Source organism: Nothobranchius furzeri, chromosome 8 (genome assembly GCF_043380555.1).
Source record: "Nothobranchius furzeri strain GRZ-AD chromosome 8, NfurGRZ-RIMD1, whole genome shotgun sequence".
Taxonomy (NCBI): domain Eukaryota; kingdom Metazoa; phylum Chordata; class Actinopteri; order Cyprinodontiformes; family Nothobranchiidae; genus Nothobranchius; species Nothobranchius furzeri.
Window position 1 is genome coordinate 47,693,632 of NC_091748.1, and position 17,491 is coordinate 47,711,122.

The window sequence follows — 17,491 nt, forward strand, 5'->3', positions numbered from 1 at the left end:
TATAATTATTTATTGTGGCAGAAGCTGGTGTGGTTCGTGATTTATTATTATGATAATTATTTATTGTGGCAGAAGCTGGTGTGGTTCGTGATTTATTATTATTATAATTATTTATTGTGGCAGAAGCTGGTGTGGTTCGTGATTTATTATTATTATAATTATTTATTGTGGCAGAAGCTGGTGTGGTTCGTGATTTATTATTATGATCATTATTTATTGTGGCAGAAGCTGGTGTGGTCTGTGATTTATTATTATTATAATTATTTATTGTGGCAGAAGCTGGTGTGGTCTGTGATTTATTATTATTATAATTATTTATTGTGGCAGAAGCTGGTGTGGTCTGTGATTTATTATTATTATAATTATTTATTGTGGCAGAAGCTGGTGTGGTCTGTGATTTATTATTATGATAATTATTTATTGTGGCAGAAGCTGGTGTGGTCTGTGATTTATTATTATGATAATTATTTATTGTGGCAGAAGCTGGTGTGGTCTGTGATTTATTATTATGATAATTATTTATTGTGGCAGAAGCTGGTGTGGTCTGTGATTTATTATTATGATCATATTTTATTGTGGCAGAAGCTGGTGTGGTCTGTGATTTATTATTATGATCATTATTTATTGTGGCAGAAGCTGGTGTGGTCTGTGATTTATTTTTATGATCATTATTTATTGTGGCAGAAGCTGGTGTGGTTCGTGATTTATTATTATGATAATTATTTATTGTGGCAGAAGCTGGTGTGGTCTGTGATTTATTATTATGATAATTATTTATTGTGGCAGAAGCTGGTGTGGTTCGTGATTTATTATTATGATAATTATTTATTGTGGCAGAAGCTGGTGTGGTCTGTGATTTATTATTATGATAATTATTTATTGTGGCAGAAGCTGGTGTGGTCTGTGATTTATTATTATGATAATTATTTATTGTGGCAGAAGCTGGTGTGGTCTGTGATTTATTATTATGATAATTATTTATTGTGGCAGAAGCTGGTGTGGTTCGTGATTTATTATTATTATAATTATTTATTGTGGCAGAAGCTGGTGTGGTTCGTGATTTATTATTATTATAATTATTTATTGTGGCAGAAGCTGGTGTGGTCTGTGATTTATTATTATGATCATTATTTATTGTGGCAGAAGCTGGTGTGGTCTGTGATTTATTATTATGATCATTATTTATTGTGGCAGAAGCTGGTGTGGTTCGTGATTTATTATTATGATAATTATTTATTGTGGCAGAAGCTGGTGTGGTCTGTGATTTATTATTATGATAATTATTTATTGTGGCAGAAGCTGGTGTCGTCTGTGATTTATTATTATGATAATTATTTATTGTGGCAGAAGCTGGTGTGGTCTGTGATTTATTATTATGATCATTATTTATTGTGGCAGAAGCTGGTGTGGTCTGTGATTTATTATTATGATCATTATTTATTGTGGCAGAAGCTGGTGTGGTTCGTGATTTATTATTATGATAATTATTTATTGTGGCAGAAGCTGGTGTGGTTCGTGATTTATTATTATTATAATTATTTATTGTGGCAGAAGCTGGTGTGGTTCGTGATTTATTATTATGATAATTATTTATTGTGGCAGAAGCTGGTGTGGTCTGTGATTTATTATTATTATAATTATTTATTGTGGCAGAAGCTGGTGTGGTTCGTGATTTATTATTATGATAATTATTTATTGTGGCAGAAGCTGGTGTGGTTCGTGATTTATTATTATTATAATTATTTATTGTGGCAGAAGCTGGTGTGGTTCGTGATTTATTATTATGATCATTATTTATTGTGGCAGAAGCTGGTGTGGTCTGTGATTTATTATTATTATAATTATTTATTGTGGCAGAAGCTGGTGTGGTCTGTGATTTATTATTATTATAATTATTTATTGTGGCAGAAGCTGGTGTGGTCTGTGATTTATTATTATTATAATTATTTATTGTGGCAGAAGCTGGTGTGGTCTGTGATTTATTATTATGATAATTATTTATTGTGGCAGAAGCTGGTGTGGTCTGTGATTTATTATTATGATAATTATTTATTGTGGCAGAAGCTGGTGTGGTCTGTGATTTATTATTATGATAATTATTTATTGTGGCAGAAGCTGGTGTGGTCTGTGATTTATTATTATGATCATATTTTATTGTGGCAGAAGCTGGTGTGGTCTGTGATTTATTATTATGATCATTATTTATTGTGGCAGAAGCTGGTGTGGTCTGTGATTTATTTTTATGATCATTATTTATTGTGGCAGAAGCTGGTGTGGTTCGTGATTTATTATTATGATAATTATTTATTGTGGCAGAAGCTGGTGTGGTCTGTGATTTATTATTATGATAATTATTTATTGTGGCAGAAGCTGGTGTGGTTCGTGATTTATTATTATGATAATTATTTATTGTGGCAGAAGCTGGTGTGGTCTGTGATTTATTATTATGATAATTATTTATTGTGGCAGAAGCTGGTGTGGTCTGTGATTTATTATTATGATAATTATTTATTGTGGCAGAAGCTGGTGTGGTTCGTGATTTATTATTATTATAATTATTTATTGTGGCAGAAGCTGGTGTGGTTCGTGATTTATTATTATTATAATTATTTATTGTGGCAGAAGCTGGTGTGGTCTGTGATTTATTATTATGATCATTATTTATTGTGGCAGAAGCTGGTGTGGTCTGTGATTTATTATTATGATCATTATTTATTGTGGCAGAAGCTGGTGTGGTTCGTGATTTATTATTATGATAATTATTTATTGTGGCAGAAGCTGGTGTGGTCTGTGATTTATTATTATGATAATTATTTATTGTGGCAGAAGCTGGTGTGGTCTGTGATTTATTATTATGATCATTATTTATTGTGGCAGAAGCTGGTGTGGTCTGTGATTTATTATTATGATCATTATTTATTGTGGCAGAAGCTGGTGTGGTCTGTGATTTATTATTATGATCATTATTTATTGTGGCAGAAGCTGGTGTGGTCTGTGATTTATTATTATGATCATTATTTATTGTGGCAGAAGCTGGTGTGGTCTGTGATTTATTTTTATGATCATCATTTATTGTGGCAGAAGCTGGTGTGGTCTGTGATTTATTATTATGATCATTATTTATTGTGGCAGAAGCTGGTGTGGTCTGTGATTTATTATTATGATAATTATTTATTGTGGCAGAAGCTGGTGTGGTCTGTGATTTATTATTATTATAATTATTTATTGTGGCAGAAGCTGGTGTGGTTCGTGATTTATTATTATTATAATTATTTATTGTGGCAGAAGCTGGTGTGGTCTGTGATTTATTATTATGATCATTATTTATTGTGGCAGAAGCTGGTGTGGTCTGTGATTTATTATTATGATAATTATTTATTGTGGCAGAAGCTGGTGTGGTCTGTGATTTATTATTATTATAATTATTTATTGTGGCAGAAGCTGGTGTGGTCTGTGATTTATTGTTATGATAATTATTTATTGTGGCAGAAGCTGGTGTGGTCTGTGATTTATTATTATGATCATTATTTATTGTGGCAGAAGCTGGTGTGGTCTGTGATTTATTATTATGATCATTATTTATTGTGGCAGAAGCTGGTGTGGTCTGTGATTTATTTTTATGATCATTATTTATTGTGGCAGAAGCTGGTGTGGTCTGTGATTTATTATTATGATAATTATTTATTGTGGCAGAAGCTGGTGTGGTCTGTGATTTATTATTATTATAATTATTTACTGTGGCAGAAGCTGGTGTGGTCTGTGATTTATTATTATGATAATTATTTATTGTGGCAGAAGCTGGTGTGGTCTGTGATTTATTATTATTATAATTATTTATTGTGGCAGAAGCTGGTGTGGTCTGTGATTTATTATTATGATCATTATTTATTGTGGCAGAAGCTGGTGTGGTCTGTGATTTATTATTATGATAATTATTTATTGTGGCAGAAGCTGGTGTGGTCTGTGATTTATTATTATTATAATTATTTATTGTGGCAGAAGCTGGTGTGGTCTGTGATTTATTATTATGATAATTATTTATTGTGGCAGAAGCTGGTGTGGTCTGTGATTTATTATTATTATAATTATTTATTGTGGCAGAAGCTGGTGTGGTCTGTGATTTATTATTATTATAATTATTTATTGTGGCAGAAGCTGGTGTGGTCTGTGATTTATTATTATGATAATTATTTATTGTGGCAGAAGCTGGTGTGGTCTGTGATTTATTATTATGATAATTATTTATTGTGGCAGAAGCTGGTGTGGTCTGTGATTTATTATTATTATAATTATTTATTGTGGCAGAAGCTGGTGTGGTTCGTGATTTATTATTATTATAATTATTTATTGTGGCAGAAGCTGGTGTGGTCTGTGATTTATTATTATTATAATTATTTATTGTGGCAGAAGCTGGTGTGGTCTGTGATTTATTATTATTATAATTATTTATTGTGGCAGAAGCTGGTGTGGTCTGTGATTTATTATTATGATAATTATTTATTGTGGCAGAAGCTGGTGTGGTCTGTGATTTATTATTATTATAATTATTTATTGTGGCAGAAGCTGGTGTGGTCTGTGATTTATTATTATGATCATTATTTATTGTGGCAGAAGCTGGTGTGGTCTGTGATTTATTATTATTATAATTATTTATTGTGGCAGAAGCTGGTGTGGTCTGTGATTTATTATTATGATAATTATTTATTGTGGCAGAAGCTGGTGTGGTCTGTGATTTATTATTATTATAATTATTTATTGTGGCAGAAGCTGGTGTGGTCTGTGATTTATTATTATGATAATTATTTATTGTGGCAGAAGCTGGTGTGGTCTGTGATTTATTATTATTATAATTATTTATTGTGGCAGAAGCTGGTGTGGTCTGTGATTTATTATTATTATAATTATTTATTGTGGCAGAAGCTGGTGTGGTCTGTGATTTATTATTATGATAATTATTTATTGTGGCAGAAGCTGGTGTGGTCTGTGATTTATTATTATGATAATTATTTATTGTGGCAGAAGCTGGTGTGGTCTGTGATTTATTATTATGATAATTATTTATTGTGGCAGAAGCTGGTGTGGTCTGTGATTTATTATTATTATAATTATTTATTGTGGCAGAAGCTGGTGTGGTCTGTGATTTATTATTATTATAATTATTTATTGTGGCAGAAGCTGGTGTGGTCTGTGATTTATTATTATTATAATTATTTATTGTGGCAGAAGCTGGTGTGGTCTGTGATTTATTATTATGATAATTATTTATTGTGGCAGAAGCTGGTGTGGTCTGTGATTTATTATTATGATAATTATTTATTGTGGCAGAAGCTGGTGTGGTTCGTGATTTATTATTATGATAATTATTTATTGTGGCAGAAGCTGGTGTGGTCTGTGATTTATTATTATGATCATTATTTATTGTGGCAGAAGCTGGTGTGGTCTGTGATTTATTATTATTATAATTATTTATTGTGTCAGAAGCTGGTGTGGTCTGTGATTTATTATTATGATCATTATTTATTGTGGCAGAAGCTGGTGTGGTCTGTGATTTATTATTATGATCATTATTTATTGTGGCAGAAGCTGGTGTGGTTCGTGATTTATTATTATGATCATTATTTATTGTGGCAGAAGCTGGTGTGGTCTGTGATTTATTATTATTATAATTATTTATTGTGGCAGAAGCTGGTGTGGTCTGTGATTTATTATTATTATAATTATTTATTGTGGCAGAAGCTGGTGTGGTCTGTGATTTATTATTATTATAATTATTTATTGTGGCAGAAGCTGGTGTGGTCTGTGATTTATTATTATTATAATTATTTATTGTGGCAGAAGCTGGTGTGGTCTGTGATTTATTATTATTATAATTATTTATTGTGGCAGAAGCTGGTGTGGTCTGTGATTTATTATTATGATAATTATTTATTGTGGCAGAAGCTGGTGTGGTCTGTGATTTATTATTATGATAATTATTTATTGTGGCAGAAGCTGGTGTGGTTCGTGATTTATTATTATGATAATTATTTATTGTGGCAGAAGCTGGTGTGGTCTGTGATTTATTATTATGATCATTATTTATTGTGGCAGAAGCTGGTGTGGTCTGTGATTTATTAATATTATAATTATTTATTGTGGCAGAAGCTGGTGTGGTCTGTGATTTATTATTATTATAATTATTTATTGTGGCAGAAGCTGGTGTGGTCTGTGATTTATTATTATTATAATTATTTATTGTGGCAGAAGCTGGTGTGGTCTGTGATTTATTATTATTATAATTATTTATTGTGGCAGAAGCTGGTGTGGTTCGTGATTTATTATTATGATAATTATTTATTGTGGCAGAAGCTGGTGTGGTTCGTGATTTATTATTATTATAATTATTTATTGTGGCAGAAGCTGGTGTGGTTCGTGATTTATTATTATTATAATTATTTATTGTGGCAGAAGCTGGTGTGGTTCGTGATTTATTATTATGATCATTATTTATTGTGGCAGAAGCTGGTGTGGTCTGTGATTTATTATTATGATCATTATTTATTGTGGCAGAAGCTGGTGTGGTCTGTGATTTATTATTATTATAATTATTTATTGTGGCAGAAGCTGGTGTGGTCTGTGATTTATTATTATTATAATTATTTATTGTGGCAGAAGCTGGTGTGGTCTGTGATTTATTATTATTATAATTATTTATTGTGGCAGAAGCTGGTGTGGTCTGTGATTTATTATTATGATAATTATTTATTGTGGCAGAAGCTGGTGTGGTCTGTGATTTATTATTATGATAATTATTTATTGTGGCAGAAGCTGGTGTGGTCTGTGATTTATTATTATGATAATTATTTATTGTGGCAGAAGCTGGTGTGGTCTGTGATTTATTATTATGATCATATTTTATTGTGGCAGAAGCTGGTGTGGTCTGTGATTTATTATTATGATCATTATTTATTGTGGCAGAAGCTGGTGTGGTCTGTGATTTATTTTTATGATCATTATTTATTGTGGCAGAAGCTGGTGTGGTTCGTGATTTATTATTATGATAATTATTTATTGTGGCAGAAGCTGGTGTGGTCTGTGATTTATTATTATGATAATTATTTATTGTGGCAGAAGCTGGTGTGGTTCGTGATTTATTATTATGATAATTATTTATTGTGGCAGAAGCTGGTGTGGTCTGTGATTTATTATTATGATAATTATTTATTGTGGCAGAAGCTGGTGTGGTCTGTGATTTATTATTATGATAATTATTTATTGTGGCAGAAGCTGGTGTGGTCTGTGATTTATTATTATGATAATTATTTATTGTGGCAGAAGCTGGTGTGGTTCGTGATTTATTATTATGATAATTATTTATTGTGGCAGAAGCTGGTGTGGTTCGTGATTTATTATTATTATAATTATTTATTGTGGCAGAAGCTGGTGTGGTCTGTGATTTATTATTATGATCATTATTTATTGTGGCAGAAGCTGGTGTGGTCTGTGATTTATTATTATGATCATTATTTATTGTGGCAGAAGCTGGTGTGGTTCGTGATTTATTATTATGATAATTATTTATTGTGGCAGAAGCTGGTGTCGTCTGTGATTTATTATTATGATAATTATTTATTGTGGCAGAAGCTGGTGTGGTCTGTGATTTATTATTATGATCATTATTTATTGTGGCAGAAGCTGGTGTGGTCTGTGATTTATTATTATGATCATTATTTATTGTGGCAGAAGCTGGTGTGGTCTGTGATTTATTATTATGATCATTATTTATTGTGGCAGAAGCTGGTGTGGTCTGTGATTTATTTTTATGATCATTATTTATTGTGGCAGAAGCTGGTGTGGTCTGTGATTTATTATTATGATCATTATTTATTGTGGCAGAAGCTGGTGTGGTCTGTGATTTATTATTATGATAATTATTTATTGTGGCAGAAGCTGTTGTGGTCTGTGATTTATTATTATTATAATTATTTATTGTGGCAGAAGCTGGTGTGGTTCGTGATTTATTATTATGATCATTATTTATTGTGGCAGAAGCTGGTGTGGTCTGTGATTTATTATTATGATAATTATTTATTGTGGCAGAAGCTGGTGTGGTCTGTGATTTATTATTATTATAATTATTTATTGTGGCAGAAGCTGGTGTGGTCTGTGATTTATTGTTATGATAATTATTTATTGTGGCAGAAGCTGGTGTGGTCTGTGATTTATTATTATGATAATTATTTATTGTGGCAGAAGCTGGTGTGGTCTGTGATTTATTATTATGATCATTATTTATTGTGGCAGAAGCTGGTGTGGTCTGTGATTTATTTTTATGATCATTATTTATTGTGGCAGAAGCTGGTGTGGTCTGTGATTTATTATTATGATAATTATTTATTGTGGCAGAAGCTGGTGTGGTCTGTGATTTATTATTATTATAATTATTTACTGTGGCAGAAGCTGGTGTGGTCTGTGATTTATTATTATGATAATTATTTATTGTGGCAGAAGCTGGTGTGGTCTGTGATTTATTATTATGATAATTATTTATTGTGGCAGAAGCTGGTGTGGTCTGTGATTTATTATTATGATCATTATTTATTGTGGCAGAAGCTGGTGTGGTCTGTGATTTATTATTATTATAATTATTTATTGTGGCAGAAGCTGGTGTGGTCTGTGATTTATTATTATGATAATTATTTATTGTGGCAGAAGCTGGTGTGGTCTGTGATTTATTATTATTATAATTATTTATTGTGGCAGAAGCTGGTGTGGTCTGTGATTTATTATTATGATAATTATTTATTGTGGCAGAAGCTGGTGTGGTCTGTGATTTATTATTATTATAATTATTTATTGTGGCAGAAGCTGGTGTGGTCTGTGATTTATTATTATTATAATTATTTATTGTGGCAGAAGCTGGTGTGGTCTGTGATTTATTATTATGATAATTATTTATTGTGGCAGAAGCTGGTGTGGTCTGTGATTTATTATTATGATAATTATTTATTGTGGCAGAAGCTGGTGTGGTCTGTGATTTATTATTATTATAATTATTTGTTGTGGCAGAAGCTGGTGTGGTTCGTGATTTATTATGATAATTATTTATTGTGGCAGAAGCTGGTGTGGTCTGTGATTTATTATTATGATAATTATTTATTGTGGCAGAAGCTGGTGTGGTCTGTGATTTATTATTATGATAATTATTTATTGTGGCAGAAGCTGGTGTGGTTCGTTATTTATTATTATGATAATTATTTATTGTGGCAGAAGCTGGTGTGGTCTGTGATTTATTATTATTATAATTATTTATTGTGGCAGAAGCTGGTGTGGTCTGTGATTTATTATTATGATAATTATTTATTGTGGCAGAAGCTGGTGTGGTTCGTTATTTATTATTATGATAATTATTTATTGTGGCAGAAGCTGGTGTGGTCTGTGATTTATTATTATTATAATTATTTATTGTGGCAGAAGCTGGTGTGGTTCGTGATTTATTATTATGATAATTATTTATTGTGGCAGAAGCTGGTGTGGTCTGTGATTTATTATTATTATAATTATTTATTGTGGCAGAAGCTGGTGTGGTCTGTGATTTATTATTATGATCATTATTTATTGTGGCAGAAGCTGGTGTGGTCTGTGATTTATTATTATGATCATTATTTATTGTGGCAGAAGCTGGTGTGGTTCGTGATTTATTATTATTATAATTATCTATTGTGGCAGAAGCTGGTGTGGTCTGTGATTTATTATTATTATAATTATTTATTGTGGCAGAAGCTGGTGTGGTTCGTTATTTATTATTATGATAATTATTTATTGTGGCAGAAGCTGGTGTGGTCTGTGATTTATTATTATTATAATTATTTATTGTGGCAGAAGCTGGTGTGGTCTGTGATTTACTATTATGATCATTATTTATTGTGGCAGAAGCTGGTGTGGTTCGTGATTTACTATTATGATCATTATTTATTGTGGCAGAAGCTGGTGTGGTCTGTGATTTATTATTATGATCATTATTTATTGTGGCAGAAGCTGGTGTGGTTCGTTATTTATCATTATGATAATTATTTATTGTGGCAGAAGCTGGTGTGGTCTGTGATTTATTATTATTATAATTATTTATTGTGGCAGAAGCTGGTGTGGTCTGTGATTTATTATTATGATCATTATTTATTGTGGCAGAAGCTGGTGTGGTCTGTGATTTATTATTATGATCATTATTTATTGTGGCAGAAGCTGGTGTGGTCTGTGATTTATTATTATTATAATTATTTATTGTGGCAGAAGCTGGTGTGGTCTGTGATTTATTATTATGATCATTATTTATTGTGGCAGAAGCTGGTGTGGTCTGTGATTTATTATTATTATAATTATTTATTGTGGCAGAAGCTGGTGTGGTCTGTGATTTATTATTATGATAATTATTTATTGTGGCAGAAGCTGGTGTGGTCTGTGATTTATTATTATGATAATTATTTATTGTGGCAGAAGCTGGTGTGGTCTGTGATTTATTATTATGATAATTATTTATTGTGGCAGAAGCTGGTGTGGTCTGTGATTTATTATTATGATCATTATTTATTGTGGCAGAAGCTGGTGTGGTCTGTGATTTATTATTATGATCATTATTTATTGTGGCAGAAGCTGGTGTGGTCTGTGATTTATTATTATTATAATTATTTATTGTGGCAGAAGCTGGTGTGGTCTGTGATTTATTATTATGATCATTATTTATTGTGGCAGAAGCTGGTGTGGTCTGTGATTTATTATTATGATCATTATTTATTGTGGCAGAAGCTGGTGTGGTCTGTGATTTATTATTATGATAATTATTTATTGTGGCAGAAGCTGGTGTGGTCTGTGATTTATTATTATGATAATTATTTATTGTGGCAGAAGCTGGTGTGGTCTGTGATTTATTATTATGATAATTATTTATTGTGGCAGAAGCTGGTGTGGTCTGTGATTTATTATTATGATAATTATTTATTGTGGCAGAAGCTGGTGTGGTTCGTGATTTATTATTATGATAATTATTTATTGTGGCAGAAGCTGGTGTGGTCTGTGATTTATTATTATGATAATTATTTATTGTGGCAGAAGCTGGTGTGGTCTGTGATTTATTATTATTATAATTATTTATTGTGGCAGAAGCTGGTGTGGTCTGTGATTTATTATTATGATCATTATTTATTGTGGCAGAAGCTGGTGTGGTCTGTGATTTATTATTATTATAATTATTTATTGTGGAAGAAGCTGGTGTGGTCTGTGATTTATTATTATTATAATTATTTACTGTGGCAGAAGCTGGTGTGGTCTGTGATTTATTATTATGATCATTATTTATTGTGGCAGAAGCTGGTGTGGTCTGTGATTTATTATTATGATCATTATTTATTGTGGCAGAAGCTGGTGTGGTCTGTGATTTATTATTATGATAATTATTTATTGTGGCAGAAGCTGGTGTGGTCTGTGATTTATTATTATGATAATTATTTATTGTGGCAGAAGCTGGTGTGGTCTGTGATTTATTATTATTATAATTATTTATTGTGGCAGAAGCTGGTGTGGTCTGTGATTTATTATTATTATAATTATTTATTGTGGCAGAAGCTGGTGTGGTTCGTGATTTATTATTATGATCATTATTTATTGTGGCAGAAGCTGGTGTGGTCTGTGATTTATTATTATTATAATTATTTATTGTGGCAGAAGCTGGTGTGGTCTGTGATTTATTATTATGATAATTATTTATTGTGGCAGAAGCTGGTGTGGTCTGTGATTTATTATTATGATCATTATTTATTGTGGCAGAAGCTGGTGTGGTCTGTGATTTATTATTATGATCATTATTTATTGTGGCAGAAGCTGGTGTGGTCTGTGATTTATTATTATTATAATTATTTATTGTGGCAGAAGCTGGTGTGGTCTGTGATTTATTATTATGATCATTATTTATTGTGGCAGAAGCTGGTGTGGTCTGTGATTTATTATTATGATCATTATTTATTGTGGCAGAAGCTGGTGTGGTCTGTGATTTATTATTATGATCATTATTTATTGTGGCAGAAGCTGGTGTGGTCTGTGATTTATTATTATGATAATTATTTATTGTGGCAGAAGCTGGTGTGGTCTGTGATTTATTATTATGATAATTATTTATTGTGGCAGAAGCTGGTGTGGTCTGTGATTTATTATTATTATAATTATTTATTGTGGCAGAAGCTGGTGTGGTCTGTGATTTATTATTATGATAATTATTTATTGTGGCAGAAGCTGGTGTGGTTCGTGATTTATTATTATGATAATTATTTATTGTGGCAGAAGCTGGTGTGGTCTGTGATTTATTATTATGATAATTATTTATTGTGGCAGAAGCTGGTGTGGTCTGTGATTTATTATTATTATAATTATTTATTGTGGCAGAAGCTGGTGTGGTCTGTGATTTATTATTATGATCATTATTTATTGTGGCAGAAGCTGGTGTGGTCTGTGATTTATTATTATTATAATTATTTATTGTGGAAGAAGCTGGTGTGGTCTGTGATTTATTATTATTATAATTATTTACTGTGGCAGAAGCTGGTGTGGTCTGTGATTTATTATTATGATCATTATTTATTGTGGCAGAAGCTGGTGTGGTCTGTGATTTATTATTATGATCATTATTTATTGTGGCAGAAGCTGGTGTGGTCTGTGATTTATTATTATGATAATTATTTATTGTGGCAGAAGCTGGTGTGGTCTGTGATTTATTATTATGATAATTATTTATTGTGGCAGAAGCTGGTGTGGTCTGTGATTTATTATTATTATAATTATTTATTGTGGCAGAAGCTGGTGTGGTCTGTGATTTATTATTATTATAATTATTTATTGTGGCAGAAGCTGGTGTGGTTCGTGATTTATTATTATGATCATTATTTATTGTGGCAGAAGCTGGTGTGGTTCGTGATTTATTATTATGATCATTATTTATTGTGGCAGAAGCTGGTGTGGTCTGTGATTTATTATTATGATAATTATTTACTGTGGCAGAAGCTGGTGTGGTCTGTGATTTATTATTATGATAATTATTTACTGTGGCAGAAGCTGGTGTGGTCTGTGATTTATTATTATGATAATTATTTATTGTGGCAGAAGCTGGTGTGGTCTGTGATTTATTATTATGATAATTATTTATTGTGGCAGAAGCTGGTGTGGTCTGTGATTTATTATTATTATAATTATTTATTGTGGCAGAAGCTGGTGTGGTCTGTGATTTATTATTATGATCATTATTTATTGTGGCAGAAGCTGGTGTGGTCTGTGATTTATTATTATGATCATTATTTATTGTGGCAGAAGCTGGTGTGGTCTGTGATTTATTATTATTATAATTATTGTGGCAGAAGCTGGTGTGGTCTGTGATTTATTATTATTATAATTATTTACTGTGGCAGAAGCTGGTGTGGTCTGTGATTTATTATTATGATCATTATTTATTGTGGCAGAAGCTGGTGTGGTCTGTGATTTATTATTATTATAATTATTTATTGTGGCAGAAGCTGGTGTGGTCTGTGATTTATTATTATGATCATTATTTATTGTGGCAGAAGCTGGTGTGGTCTGTGATTTATTATTATTATAATTATTTATTGTGGCAGAAGCTGGTGTGGTCTGTGATTTATTATTATTATAATTATTTACTGTGGCAGAAGCTGGTGTGGTCTGTGATTTATTATTATGATCATTATTTATTGTGGCAGAAGCTGGTGTGGTCTGTGATTTATTATTATTATAATTATTTATTGTGGCAGAAGCTGGTGTGGTCTGTGATTTATTATTATGATCATTATTTATTGTGGCAGAAGCTGGTGTGGTCTGTGATTTATTATTATTATAATTATTTATTGTGGCAGAAGCTGGTGTGGTCTGTGATTTATTATTATTATAATTATTTACTGTGGCAGAAGCTGGTGTGGTCTGTGATTTATTATTATGATAATTATTTATTGTGGCAGAAGCTGGTGTGGTCTGTGATTTATTATTATGATCATTATTTATTGTGGCAGAAGCTGGTGTGGTCTGTGATTTATTATTATTATAATTATTTATTGTGGCAGAAGCTGGTGTGGTCTGTGATTTATTATTATGATAATTATTTATTGTGGCAGAAGCTGGTGTGGTCTGTGATTTATTATTATGATAATTATTTATTGTGGCAGAAGCTGGTGTGGTCTGTGATTTATTATTATTATAATTATTTATTGTGGCAGAAGCTGGTGTGGTCTGTGATTTATTATTATTATAATTATTTATTGTGGCAGAAGCTGGTGTGGTTCGTGATTTATTATTATGATCATTATTTATTGTGGCAGAAGCTGGTGTGGTTCGTGATTTATTATCATGATAATTATTTATTGTGGCAGAAGCTGGTGTGGTTCGTGATTTATTATTATTATAATTATTTATTGTGTCAGAAGCTGGTGTGGTTCGTGATTTATTATTATGATCATTATTTATTGTGGCAGAAGCTGGTGTGGTTCGTGATTTATTATCATGATAATTATTTATTGTGGCAGAAGCTGGTGTGGTTCGTGATTTATTATTATGATAATTATTTATTGTGGCAGAAGCTGGTGTGGTCTGTGATTTATTATTATTATAATTATTTATTGTGGCAGAAGCTGGTGTGGTCTGTGATTTATTATTATGATCATTATTTATTGTGGCAGAAGCTGGTGTGGTCTGTGATTTATTATTATTATAATTATTTATTGTGGCAGAAGCTGGTGTGGTCTGTGATTTATTATTATTATAATTATTTATTGTGGCAGAAGCTGGTGTGGTCTGTGATTTATTATTATTATAATTATTTATTGTGGCAGAAGCTGGTGTGGTCTGTGATTTATTATTATGATAATTATTTATTGTGGCAGAAGCTGGTGTGGTTCGTGATTTATTATTATTATAATTATTTATTGTGGCAGAAGCTGGTGTGGTTCGTGATTTATTATTATTATAATTATTTATTGTGGCAGAAGCTGGTGTGGTTCGTGATTTATTATTATGATCATTATTTATTGTGGCAGAAGCTGGTGTGGTCTGTGATTTATTATTATGATCATTATTTATTGTGGCAGAAGCTGGTGTGGTCTGTGATTTATTATTATGATAATTATTTATTGTGGCAGAAGCTGGTGTGGTCTGTGATTTATTATTATGATAATTATTTATTGTGGCAGAAGCTGGTGTGGTTCGTGATTTATTATTATGACAATTATTTATTGTGGCAGAAGCTGGTGTGGTTCGTGATTTATTATTATTATAATTATTTATTGTGGCAGAAGCTGGTGTGGTCTGTGATTTATTATTATTATAATTATTTATTGTGGCAGAAGCTGGTGTGGTCTGTGATTTATTATTATGATCATTATTTATTGTGGCAGAAGCTGGTGTGGTCCGTGATTTATTATTATTATAATTATTTATTGTGGCAGAAGCTGGTGTGGTCTGTGATTTATTATTATGATCATTATTTATTGTGGAAGAAGCTGGTGTGGTCTGTGATTTATTATTATTATAATTATTTGTTGTGGCAGAAGCTGGTGTGGTTCGTGATTTATTATTATGATAATTATTTATTGTGGCAGAAGCTGGTGTGGTTCGTGATTTATTATTATTATAATTATTTGTTGTGGCAGAAGCTGGTGTGGTTCGTGATTTATTATTATGATAATTATTTATTGTGGCAGAAGCTGGTGTGGTCTGTGATTTATTATTATTATAATTATTTATTGTGGCAGAAGCTGGTGTGGTCTGTGATTTATTATTATGATCATTATTTATTGTGGCAGAAGCTGGTGTGGTCTGTGATTTATTATTATTATAATTATTTATTGTGGCAGAAGCTGGTGTGGTCTGTGATTTATTATTATGATCATTATTTATTGTGGAAGAAGCTGGTGTGGTCTGTGATTTATTATTATTATAATTTTTTATTGTGGCAGAAGCTGGTGTGGTCTGTGATTTATTATTATTATAATTATTTGTTGTGGCAGAAGCTGGTGTGGTCTGTGATTTATTATTATTATAATTATTTGTTGTGGCAGAAGCTGGTGTGGTCCACCACAGAGAAAGCTGCTCTATTGTTCAGCCTTCCGATGCTCCCCCAACGCCTGACGAGCGGCTGCGTCTGACTGCTGACGCTCCGTGTGTGTTTTCATTTCTGCAGTGAGACAAACTCACCTCACACCGTCCAGAGTTTATTCTTTAAAGCTTCTATTAAATCCACCGTGTTGACGTATTTTAACAAGTTTCCTCTACGCTGCAGGAGTTAAAGTTTACATTATGGAGTAAAAGTTCTGCAGACACGTTTTATACTTGGCCGCTGCACGCCGGGTGGAGGGAGGGAGGGGGGACTCGGTGCTGCACACAGACAGCTGGTGTGATCAGCTCTGAAAAGCGTTGATCACAATTTGCAGATCACGTTTATCTTTCACGGAGGTCGGCCGGGGATTCCTCTTCTGGTCGCATTATAGGAATCGAAATAAAAAACTTTGAACGATTCTGGGAAAAATGAACAGCTGGAACCGGTTCCAATCGATGCTCGATGCCCAACCCTATTTTTAATATATTTTCACTCAACAGTCACAAAGTGACAGCTCAGGTATTTATTTAGATGTCTCATCGGTTCCTTTCAGTCAAATCTCAAGCGGAAACTGGATGCTCACATGTGAGTGTGTTTACGTGTTTTACATGCATGTTGATTACATTTTTGTCCTGATGGAGGAAGTTGATGACTGGTTTGTTTTTGTTTTCTCAGGATCCAGCTGAACGAAGCTCAGGATGAAATCATGAAGAAGAAGGAGCTGCTGGAGGACCTTCAGCCTGACAACACTCAAGCCTGTAAGTTAGGCAGTTCTACCATCACTGCACGCTAGGGCTGAACGATTTTAGGAAAAGATAGAATTGGGATTTTTCTAAGAGAAATTGCGATTTAAGTTCGATTCATGATTTTCTTCAAATCAAGGTTCAGCACATATTATTATTATTTCCAATAGTCATATAAATCATACCATAAAAACATTAAAAACTACTACGTAATTTTCTCCCAGTACGATCTGTTTGTTAACCTTTTTTTATTTTTAATGTGCTTGTGAAGCAACTTGTGAGTTTTGAGGTGCTTCATAAAAACATGTTCTTTTGTCCTCGTGGGCTTCAGAATTGTATCTATTTAACAGTGGGTTTTTAGTGACCTCTGACCTTTAAGGTTGGTTTATGCTTGACGCATCCGCGAGGTCCGCACGGCTCCGTGCGGAAAAGTTGCGTCATTTTAACAACCACGCCCCTCCACCGCGTCTCCGCACGGCCCAAAATTTCCGCAACGCGCACTTAGGATATTTTCTAACCACGCGGACGGTCGGACGTGGAAAAACATGGCGAACCGGCAAGAACTAGTATGGCAGACGTTCGTAAATACAGACATTTGTATGATTCAGCTCTCAGAGATCGCCGTGATCAA

General features: G+C 32.3%; 1 protein-coding gene across 1 annotated transcript in view; it reads left to right on the forward strand.

Annotated features, from left to right (window-relative positions):
• hook1 (hook microtubule-tethering protein 1) overlaps window positions 1–17,491 on the forward strand; it is a 46,130-nt gene that overhangs the window by 24,004 nt on the left and 4,635 nt on the right. The window contains exons 17-18 of the mRNA XM_054734446.2: window positions 16,671–16,702; window positions 16,793–16,875. Of these exons, the coding sequence (XP_054590421.2) occupies window positions 16,671–16,702; window positions 16,793–16,875 (115 nt within the window). The remainder of the gene's footprint in view (window positions 1–16,670; window positions 16,703–16,792; window positions 16,876–17,491) is intronic.